The sequence below is a fragment of the Cryptomeria japonica genome, chromosome 8, assembly GCF_030272615.1.
Source record: "Cryptomeria japonica chromosome 8, Sugi_1.0, whole genome shotgun sequence".
NCBI classification, from domain to species: Eukaryota; Viridiplantae; Streptophyta; class Pinopsida; order Cupressales; family Cupressaceae; genus Cryptomeria; species Cryptomeria japonica.
The window spans coordinates 19,963,164-19,975,381 of record NC_081412.1 but is presented as its reverse complement, the minus strand read 5'-3'; the positions used below and the strand labels follow the sequence as shown (position 1 = coordinate 19,975,381).

The window sequence follows — 12,218 nt, the reverse complement described above, 5'->3', positions numbered from 1 at the left end:
TAATGGAAAATATTTTCTAATTAATTATGATATTGATACTGTTGTAATGTATGGATATCAAAACTTGCCTCATAATTAAAATATCTTGTTGGTCCTAATGTGCATCATGGTCATAATCATCTCAATCACTTGATTTGTTCTCAATATAAACAACATACTAGGGTTTAAATGTACATGCCTTCTAGACATATACTAAATTTTATATTTGAGAATAAAAAATCAAGTAGATCAAATAAATATTAGACATAAATCAAATCTGAAATCAAGTGAAAAATATAAACTTTAATGCCAACATAATGGTGAGTGGGATGGATGATAGATCTAGGAAGTATAAATAAGGACCAAACTCTAAAAGATAGATATATCAATGAGACACGATAATATTTAGATTTCAAAATATGATGAAAACCTAGAAAATTATAAATCTAAAACCCTGATGTGATCAAAAATCTAAAAGTCAAAATTAAGTTTTGTCGAGGATCATATGAGATTACCAAAAATGTAAAGGAAAATAATGTTTCTCTATTCTTAATGTAAGTTGATATAATCCTAGAAAATTATAAATCTAAAACCCTGATGTGATCTAAAATCTAAAAATAAAAATTAAGTTTTGTCTAGGATCATATGAGATTGCCAAAAATGTAAAGGAAAATAAGGTTTCTCTATTGTTAATCTAAGTTAATTTTCAATGAATTCCATCAATCAAGCATAACCAGCCTAGATTAATTAAATATAGTGAGGGCACTAGTATATGGTAAATCAAATAGATCTAATTGTTATGAACTAGGAAATATAAATGTGAGAATTGGGGCACTTAGTTTTGTGACTAAAGAATGAGTTCCTTAGTAGAATATTTTGATATCAAACTTATGTATGATTAGAGAATAATGTCTCTCTATTAGTAAAATGTCTTAAGAACTGCACTATATCAAGACTTTATCAAAGGACAAGATTGAATCGACCAAAATGTGCCTTTATTCAACTCAAGGCAAGAGAGTGGATGGGGTCAATTGAGTGATTTTTGAATTTTGTCAAGAAGTATTGAGAACAGGCAAACAGTCAGCCCAATATGGCTAATAGATAAATAGAGGTTAGTGTATAAAGAAATGTGATAAATGTGAATGTATAGAAATGTGTGACTATTTGTATAAGAATGTGATAAGATTAAATGTATAAGGATATGTGTATATAGATAGATAAATGACTAAAAAAAATGAACTCACATAAAATATTATCATTTGTAATTATATGTATCAAAATATTTCCTCAAAATAAACATAAAACTAAATTAAAGATAATATGTAAACTTTGTATTTTTTGAAGATTAATCATTGTTAATTAACTTTTTAGTCTGATTTTATCATATTGATAATTTTAAAATATCTGCTGCAAGGATAATATAGTAGAAAATGGGAATCTAATACCTAGAATGCCCCAAATATCTATTATAATTAATTTATAATATATAAAAGATAAAATATCTTGATACATTGCAGAAATTCGATAATAGTTAGAAAAAACCACTGAGTATATTGATATAATTCAAAACTACCTGTAGATCTTTTGAGTTCATTCAATAGTAACTTTAATGAAAAATTCTACTGAAAGTCGATGTGAATATCTTGGGAGTTGGGAATGGGTACCTCCGTAGTAAGGAGAGAATAATTACCTTGGACTCTTTCCTCACGAGGATGCACACTTTTTGCTCGTGACTGCACTCCTTGTTTCTTCTTGTTTCCTGTTAACATTACTTTATAGAAATGGAAGTACTAATTGGATTGGTTAGCCCAGATTTCTTTGCTTTATAAATGTTTGGACATGATTATTCATCCTCACTTTTCAGTAAAGATGAATTATAAATTGTTATTGATTGTTTGATGGTTAAAAGAATTTATTAATATTAGTCTATTTGATTGTATTTATTAATGTAATTAAATTTTAAAATATAATAGAAATTTCAATTTCAATTAATTAATAAATGTTGTCAAATGCATATCTATAATATTAGATAGACATTGTTCTGAAGAAGATGCTAAAAATTGTAAATAAACAGAAAAACATTCAAATTGACCACCACATTCTGCTCCGTTAGATCAGAGTTTTCTTTCTAACTAAACACATTAAACTATTTGTAACATATTTCCTGCAAGTAGAGAGAAACAATGGAACTAATAGTGATAAATGGAGTAAATTCAAACTAATATGGAAAATTTAAGCAGAGAAACAATGGAACTAATAGTGATAAATGGAGTAAATTCAAACTAATATGGAAAATTTAAGCATAACAACCAATATTAATATTTGATGCATCCATCAGCTTTTGAAAAAGATCTTCAATGAAAAAATAATAATCAAGAACAGAATAATATTTATATATGGCTTGATTTAAATATCTCACATGTTTTAGTTAAATGATTGAAAACATATTTCCTTGTTACCAGTGAATATAAATCCGCATATCTCTTAAAATTATATTAAGAGCACACCAATTTATGAATGAAAAATCATTATATATAAATAAATAAATACAGTCAACTCATTTTTAAGAGTAAATCGAGTAATATAAATGGACGTATTTAAATACTGTCTAGCTTAGTTCTAAGTTCAAATCTCAGTATAAATGGACATATTCAAATAAAGTAGTCTTTATTTTTATCTCTTGATCCATATTACTATGAAGGGCTTACTTCAAATAAACTTATATAATAAAATAATATAAAGTATTGATATGTTAATTATATAAAAAGGTTATATAAATTCTAAACCCACCTGGTCTCAAATAGATTGAATACCCAATCTGTGTAGCATGTACTTATAACAATAATAATAACTATGAACCATGTTTACATCTATCACACCACAACATATCCACACAAAAATAATATTATTTCATCTCATTTATGAATAAAATAAAAGGGTATAAAGTTAGTATGCTTAAATTCAAATTTCCTAATAACAGTTAAGATAGTTAACTATTGAATACAGATTTATAGTCAGATTTTCCATCATTTATCCTCTTCTTTTAAATGAAGGCTTTAATGTTAGATTCTAAGCACTCTGGTCAGATTGAGAGTTCTTGCTTTACAGCTAGGGCTTTAACAGTAGCGAGAAGTGAGCATGTAGAATTGGATTCAAATATTAATACACAGCTCATCTTGGGAAGGAAAACAGCAAAAACTCTATAATACCTAACAAAAATCTATTATTCTCAGTAGTTAATATGTTAAATGAAACAAATATGTTCAAAGGAGCTGATGAAAACCTGTCAATACAGTAGTAAATGGTATGAATGATATGTTGCATGAAAATTTCATGACATACCTAAACATCCCTTCTTGAAAGATCAACCAATAAAGATGAGCTGCAGCTTTCATGATCAGAAAGACTTTCAGATTTTGCAGCATCCTTTGTCACCAACAAAAACCATAGATATAAATCAAAAGACCAAGAATTTCTCTTACAGAATTGCATATTATGTTATTCATTCAATCCAAACAAAACATTTTCATTTAAAAAAGTTTTGAAAATAGATTATTTGTTTTTCATAGCTCTCATTCTTATAACAGATCATATAATATGATCTAAAACATTGATACAAATAAACGATATACAATTATACATAATAGACTTTGAAGTTACCTTGATAGATTTAGGCAGAAGGGCTCTGAACCTTGCATACAGCGAGTTCAATTTCCTCTCTCTTCTTCATTTGAGAATGCGGCGGATGATAATCCTCTTATATACAAAATCTTTTTTGCTTACGTCTCGCAAGGCTCTGATAATTTTATCCTTCATTTTGGTCATACATTGTAATCATCCAAGGGAAAAGGAGTCTAAATATAGTCGCCAGGTTTACCTGTGGTCTTGAAAAGGTGGAAGTAGTCACGAGATTCACTGTGGTGTACATTTCATTGGATTCGACTGCTGTGTTGTGACTTGACTTGCCATGCCTTTTTCTTAAAAGGATTCTGCTTCGTCATACTCTCAACTTTTATGTTTTGAAGTTATTATTAAAAATTGCCTGCTCTTGTTTTAATCATAATTTACCTCTATAAACGTGCCCATTAATGTGTGAACTCCTCCATTCATGTAAATCCATAAGTATATGAGCAATCCAAGCTATGCCTGTTAATGGACACACAACTAAGTATAGGAATTTATATTTGGGTTTTTTTAATTTTGGTAAATTTGCTTAAATGTCAAAATTGAAAGAACTTAGCCAATTCAATTTAGAATTGGAGCTACTCTATGGGGAGGGCCCTGAGGGCCTGCAAGATTAATAAAGAGGGTTGTTCTCATCCATAGAATATTAGGGTTAAGAGGAGATATCTCGAATTGGAGAACCCCCCATCCATCCCCACACACGAGAATTGAGAAAGAAGAGCTGGGTGGATGCTTTGCCATTGAGAGCGAGATCGGATCCAGTTGGAAGGGGCTTGATAGGCCCTACAATTCTATGGGGGCCTAGGACTGACTTTAGTGACTTGACTGATCCATAAGTTAAGGTTGCCCCCCTTGTTTCAATAAATAAACTAGTCGATAAGAGGAAGGGAGTTAGAGATGGTTGTCTAGCATGTGACATATATAGTCAACACCAGCCAGGGTCTCTACATAACATCCCCAGGGAGGATCAAGAAGGAGGATAGTCAATTTAGAATTGAAATTTTTTATATTTACTTAGTTAAGAAGTTTTCTATTATTTTTAAATTAAAATTATAAATTAATATGGATTTAATATTTTTTTTTAAATTATTTGTTTTCTAGATAATTTTTATATTAAAATTGTACGAAGATATGGTATATAATAATTTATATAAAAGAAAGGTAGAATAGATTATATTTTCAAAAGTTAATATAAAGTCTAAAAAAAAATTTTTTTAAAGTAACATAAAATACCTTTCTCCATTGAGTCATCTCGTCCTTGTAGGTCTACAATGATCTATGTGAATCAAATCCAAGGGTTTAGAAGTAGAATATTCCTTGTTCATGTATCTTCTCTTTGTTTTTTTTCTAGTTGACATTCCCTACACACAGTATCAGTAGGTTTGACAATCCTTGATAAATCTCTCACAACTTTAGTGTTACTGATCTTTATCGTGTTATCAAAATTGACATGTCCCATCCTCTTGTGCCATAACCAACATTCATTGATCTATGTCAAAGAACACCTTCTTCCCCTCTTATCCTTTATCTAATAAGCATTTCCACTTGTGCTAATACCTCCTACTATCATTTTTTTAGTTATTCCTTTTCTAATTACGCATTCAGTCTTGCTAAATAAAACTTCATAACCTTTATTGTACACCTGACTAACACTCAATAAATTATGTTTGGGACCTTCAACATAATAAACATTATCAGTTTTGTGCTTACCATCAATCGAAATACTTCATATTCCACAAATAGCATTAGCTTCCTCTCTTGAAAATTTTATTGATCCTTCATGATACTTCTTAAGGTTAATGAACTTCTCTTTAGAACCTATCATATGATTTGAACATCTGAAGTCAATGATCCAACATTTTGTTCCACTTTAGTATGTAGTGTGGTCTCCTCTCTTGTTGACTTCATATTGTTTTCCATACCTTCCAATCTTCAGCACATATCCTTATTCTTCTCCTCTATGGCCAAAAATAGAGATTCTTCATTCAAGTCATCACCATCTTCATCCTTAGAAGAATGTGTCTCCATAGACATAGGATCTTTTTCTCTCTATCTCTATCAGCTGTCATTTTCTTAAAGTCGTTTCTTTTGTATCTACCTTTCTCCTCATCATCATCAGATCTTTTGTAATCTTCCTTATACATACATTTAGAATCATATGACCAATTCTACCATAATTCAAGCATTTCAAGGGTAACTTATCTTTGTAGCAATTTTCTAGTTCCTCTCTTCAATATTCTTGCAAAGTTTTCTTCAATCTCATCCAATTTTTAAATTGCTTATGGTTCATCTTCTGATAGTTTTGAAACATTAAATGCAAACTCTTTTCTTTCTCTTTTTATATCTTCCATCTCGACAATTTCATAAGAAAATAATATTCCAAGGAATTGATGAATCAACTATACTTATCCAAATCATGGCATTCTGCAATGGCACACTTATTAGGTTTGTAGGGTTTAGGCACTATCAACATGATCTTTCTTGTGACATCACCTTCTTCTAATATTTCACCAACACCTCTTATAGCATTTGCAATACGATTCACCCTGTGTATGTAGTTCTCAACACCTTCATTATCAGTCATCCTTAAGCACTCATATTTTTGTTTTAGATTCATTAACCTAGCTTTCTTTGCCATGGGATCTCCTTCATATGATTGACATAATTTATTCCAAACTTCCTTCGATTATTTCAATCTTAGATAACCTTGCCAAATACTACATCACTCAAGTAGCTGAATATTACTATTCTAGCCTTTGCATTAGTCTCATGTGATTCTTAAGTTCATTCAAAGGTTGAGGTCCATTCAATGAAGCCATATAACTAGACTAAAAAATATCCCAGAATCCATTCTACAAAGTTTCCAAATATAATTGCATCCTCTCCTTCCAATAAGAGAAATTTGTACCATCAAACAACATAGCTTTAAGATAAAGTTAATGAACCATTGTGAATACACCTCAAGTGGTTAAGCTTTCCAAAGCGTAACCTTGCTCTAATACTAATTGTCAAATCCAAGGTAGGACTAAGAGGGGGGGAATCAATCCAAATCTTCAAAATAAATTAATTATAATTAGCATTTAAACATTCTACAACAATATTGAAAATTCATCAACCATCAACACATGAACACCAAATTTAAGTGGAAAACCCAAATAGGCAAAAACCATAATGAGAATCAGACTCATAATATGATGATTACAATATTTTTAGGCTCACTGCCAAGGAGAAAAATTGCACCTAAAACACCTGCAATATTAAGGCATGATACCTTAGGGAAAGAGATAAGGACTTGTGCAATTGAAGCACACTACTTTAGAGCAAGATACAAGGTGTTGCTGAAGGGCCCAATGCCAATCAACAACAAAGGAAACAACAAAACTGAAATGAGAAGGATCGACTAATCATGAAATTGTCCTTTACCATTTGTATCAAATGACCAACATCATGGAAAAGCATCTCTGACAACTATCACTATTTCACAGAATGCATCACCTTCAAGGCTCTTCACAAATTGAATTTCGCACATCTATAGTCTCAAATCTATTTTCAAATCATTCAAATTCACTTCTCATCAATTCACATGCAATCGTATGCATAACTCATCCAACAACACTCTTTAAATATGAGATAGATCATCAAAAACCTAATTAAGGATCTGCCACAATCAGAATAAATATTATTGCAAAAAATAAGCACTTGGACCAAAAACACTTAAGGCAGTCCACTCCAAGAGAAAGATAAGACCCAAATACATCACAACGCATCCTTCCAAGATGGATCCAATTATTTGTATACACTAACACATCCTCCAAAGTTACCACCAAACATAATGTGTAGATAGGGAATAAGGCTTGTCAATTAGTTGGCCAAAAGACTTCTTTCAATGCAAATTATGTCATGTGGATCTCCAGAAACCATGGTGAGAGCCATAAAAGCATTCCAACTCATCCTCCAAATATATATCTAGACCAAAAAGCATGGTCCCAATAAGATAATCCAAGCAAACAAACCAAACTAAAATACAACAGAATATATTAAACACAAATCAACATAACTCACTTGCAGAATAGAAACACCACTAGAGAAACATACTAAAAATAAGTTGCACAAATCACATAATCATTTCTACAAATCTATGACATAGGATTCAATATATTTGGATGCCATCAAAGACTTTTCGAACCAATATGACAAACACCCTTACAGTAAAAGAACGATAACAATCAACTTTTGCAATCCACAAACCAGAAAACCAGTTGATGCAACATAATCTTTACCATCCAAAGGAATACAAATCATTCTACCAATGAGACATTAAACTTTATTTCTCGCATACATTAAAAACTCTTCCCTGCATATTGAACTTGACACAACTAACACCAAAACATCAAGCTCAACTGCAACACCAAACATAAGACAAATAAACCTACAATAATGTAGGATCATATCCAGACAAGACTCCATCCAAACAACCATGTTTGACATCAATGACAACCATACAAACTCAAATTTCTAACAAAACAATATTTTAAAGTTTGATTCAAGCAAAATATACAATCATCCAAAGATATTTAAATTGGAAGAGTGTTTTAAATCATTTAACTAGTCATTTACAACAAAGTATAAGCAATTTAATTGAAAAACAAAGGAGGAATCGAGTTCCTACATCAAACTTGATCAAACCTTCAAATTGAAAATGCAATCCACACACAATGGAAGATAGAAAATCTTTTGGACAGCCAAGAGAATTCACCATTACCAATATTTTGAGCTAATGCTAATAAAAATCCTCCAAGAAAATCTCCTTCAATCATGAATCCAAATTCAAAGTGTAGAGTTTTTAAGAGCATAATGAGAAAATGAACTAAGTGTAAAAAAAACCTAAACTTCAATTCATCATATAAACACATTTTTGGAGTGGGGAATAAAATAATATTAAAAATAAAATTAAAACTTAAATATCAAATATACCCTCAAATGAACCCTATCGACAAATTATGAAATTCTCATCAATCCACATACAAATAAGGCACATTTCACAATTAAATATTAATAATAACATAAATATACACATTAAAATAATCATAATTTACAAATGGCTACCTATGCACAAACAATCATTACGGGTTTTACACAATTATGCATTAGGGCTGCCAAACATTACCAACACAGTAATCGAGGTTTATAAACACATTTAATAAGGAGAACGTCTAAATTAGGAATGATGGCTAGGGGTAGGAGACATAAATGACCAATGTGGTATCTCCTATAACCAATGTTAGAGAAATGGACTCACCTAGACACATGGAGCCAAGTGGAATCAATGTCATGTACTTGCATCAACTAAAACACAACAAATACATGTGCACATATATAACACAATATAATTTAAACATATATATAATCATTTCCCAATCGGGGTCACATATTAATATGGTTAGTAGCATAATATTTCATCAAATTAGTCATAACATATCCAATGCATCATCATGAAACCACATCATTATTAGTATAATCAAAGTACCATCATAGTATAAAGCATATGTCATCATATAACATCATGTCATATCATTGTATCGGCGTCATGCATATATGATAATCATTGAATCTACAAGTATAACCAACCATCAACACCAACAGTGTTATCTACACAATCAAAAGAATATAATTGTAATTAGGATGCACCACATGGATGTCAAAGTGTATCATATATAGAGTCAATAGTGGATCAAAATATAGCAATGGTAGAATGCAAACATGTGAGGCATTACATATTTTGATAAATACAAAAATTTATACCTCATTAATTATTTTATTTTTTCTTCATTTTTAAAATTTATCTAGAAAATTTAAATCACAAATTTTGACATTGAGGTGATATGTATATTTATATTTTTCTTTTATGATTTGTCTATATTACGATAAAGTTATTTTGTAGTTCGCATAATTACATGAAAGTAGTTGTACGATTTAAATTTAGCTTTTATTATTTTTGTATGTAGACTCTTAAATAGTTTTTATTAACACACTCACATCTCACTCATTGTTGTAATAGAACTCTCAACGTAATTAATAACTTTACTTTATTTCTAAATTTAAATGAGAAAATTTCAATTACTTCAAATAAAATTTTAATTAATTATTATACAGTATTTAAATTTTTTTTATATAAAACATATTAATATAAATAATTCTTAAATATATTAATATGATTTTTTACTTTAAACTTTATATTTATATATTTTAAACACACCAGTTTAATGCAAACATTATCTCTGGATTTCTCTTTCTCAATCACCTCCACATTTGAAAGAATTCAGTACAAAATTGTTTTGTATTTTCAAGTAGAATACTAATGAAAAAACCAAACATTGATGTGAATGTTTTGTTTGAGAGTTTAGGAATAGGTGCCTCTCTAGGAAGGTGGGAAGAATTCTCGTGAGTTTTTTCCTCACGAGAATCCACACTTATGCTCGTGAACTGCAGTCTTGTTTTTCTCCTGATTTCATTGCAGTACGAGTTATAAAAGGAGCTACCAAACTCTTGAGAATGCAGAAAAAATATAACATGCAGAAAAATTAAATTTATGAAAACAGTTGAGGAAATTGATGAAAATGGGTAGAGTCACTTAGAAAGTTTCAAGAAAGGTTTTATTTTATTTATATGTTCAATGCAGTCAAGAAAAGCTTAAGGCAGAAAGAAGCGGTCAGTCTTCAATGGATTATAATATAACCAGAGCATAAACTTCCTTTCTTCCACTGCTGCAGTCTTGAGACAGTCATTCTGCTTTTCCGGCAAGAACGTCAACCTTCTTTGTAACATTACATTCTTTTAGTTCAGATGGTTTCAAAACCTACATAAAAAACATCAGCAAACCTACTTAGTTAAATCGTGTTTTCCTTTTTATGTTCTTGAATGAAAAATACAGGAAATCATAAAGCTTCTACTGATGAATAAGGCGAGGATATGCATAACAAACAATAGTATTACAAGGACCCACCAGCTTCACTTAACCATGGCAGTCAAAATCGTACTCACAAAAGAAATTAGTACCCCCACAAACATATAATATGTACCTACTCATTAGAATTGGGAATATACAGGCATAATAATGCACCATGCTCATTTGGCTCATATTAAAAACATCCGGTCAGGTGTTTCCCAGGCAACCCACCGGCAATTTTCTAATTTAAGAAGGCAAACAACTTAACAAATTAATTTTAAAATTGACAAATATTATTGCACTGTTGCAAGACCTGCAAAATCAACTGACCACTTTTTATCACTAGAAAATCCATCAGATCTCTAATAACTCTATTCAAGTAATATATATATTACAACCTCGAATAACTAGTAAAAAGAGACTCTTTCTTGCTCATATTTATTATGGGAGTGCTTGAATTACAGCCAGAGCTTCAATAGCACTTAATAGCCACTACCTCAAGTATAAAATCTTCTCTTAATGATACCAAGAAAACAAATATGTTAAAAGAGAGATGTTGAGAAATATTGCGTAATATGATACACTTATTTTTCCGCTTAGACAATTTTACTCAATAGCACTCAGTAGTATTAGTGAAACAGATATTTTCAAGTAGGGATTATGAGAGCTACTGAATAGTATGATATATTGTATTCCCACTTTATCATATACCTGGAGATTTTTTGGTGGGAGGTGAGCCATTAAAGATGAGCTGCAGCCTTCTTCAACTGAGGAATCTTTGGAGTTTGAAACTTGCTCTGTTACCTTCATCAATGATACAAACAAGATTAAGAGAACCCAGAAATTAAACATAAAATAGGTTTTGAAAATACCCACTGAAGTTAAGTTACCTTGATAGATTTGGGCAGTATAACTCTCAACATTGAATAAAGCAAATTCAATTTCCTCTCTCTTCTTCGTTTCAGAATACGGCGGCTGATAATTCTCTTCCACACAGAAGCTTTTACGTTTCCCCTTGGCAATGTTCTGGTAACATTATCCTTCATTTTGATGGTAATAATTGAAGAGAAGGAGAAGATAATTCTATAGGCTAAATGCCTGTGGTCTTTATAATTTAAAAGCGTGCAGCAGCTGAGTAGTGTTGAAGTTGTAGAGGGTCACGAGATCTGCTGTATAGTACGTTTGATTGGGATTCGACCACACATTCTGAATTGACGTTCCACACGTTTTCCTTTCTCTCAATGATAGTGCGTCCTCATATAATCTTAATATTAGATTTTCTAGTGCCAACTACTTTTCTTCGAGTTTTAAATTACTGTATTAGTCGTTTTAAATATTTTAGTTTTGATAGATTATGGCGTTGTTGGGATGTAATTGGTAAGATTTAATTTCTTTTTTGAGCTGTTTAGCTTTATTAATAAATTTGAAAGTTATTTAATATAATTTAGAAATTATAAATAATTTAATATGTTTTGCTTTTTATTTAATTGGTTAAAAAATTTAAATTTTTAGTGTATAAATATTGAATGAACTGTTTCTGGATTTGATTGTGATGAAAAAATGTTCACATAGTTGAATCCAGAAATAGTTCATTCAATCATATGGATTG

General features: G+C 30.4%; 1 protein-coding gene across 1 annotated transcript; it reads right to left on the bottom strand.

The window, feature by feature from the left end:
• Positions 1-10,302: 10,302 nt before the first annotated feature.
• LOC131067672 (uncharacterized) lies at positions 10,303-11,666 on the bottom strand. The gene is made up of 3 exons (XM_058002785.2): positions 11,500-11,666; positions 11,321-11,413; positions 10,303-10,519 (listed from the first exon to the last, which is right to left on the bottom strand). Exons 1-3 carry the CDS (start codon positions 11,653-11,655, stop codon positions 10,445-10,447), a joined length of 324 nt encoding a protein of 107 aa, XP_057858768.2. The 5' UTR covers positions 11,656-11,666; the 3' UTR covers positions 10,303-10,444.
• Between the last annotated feature and the right edge of the window lie 552 nt (positions 11,667-12,218).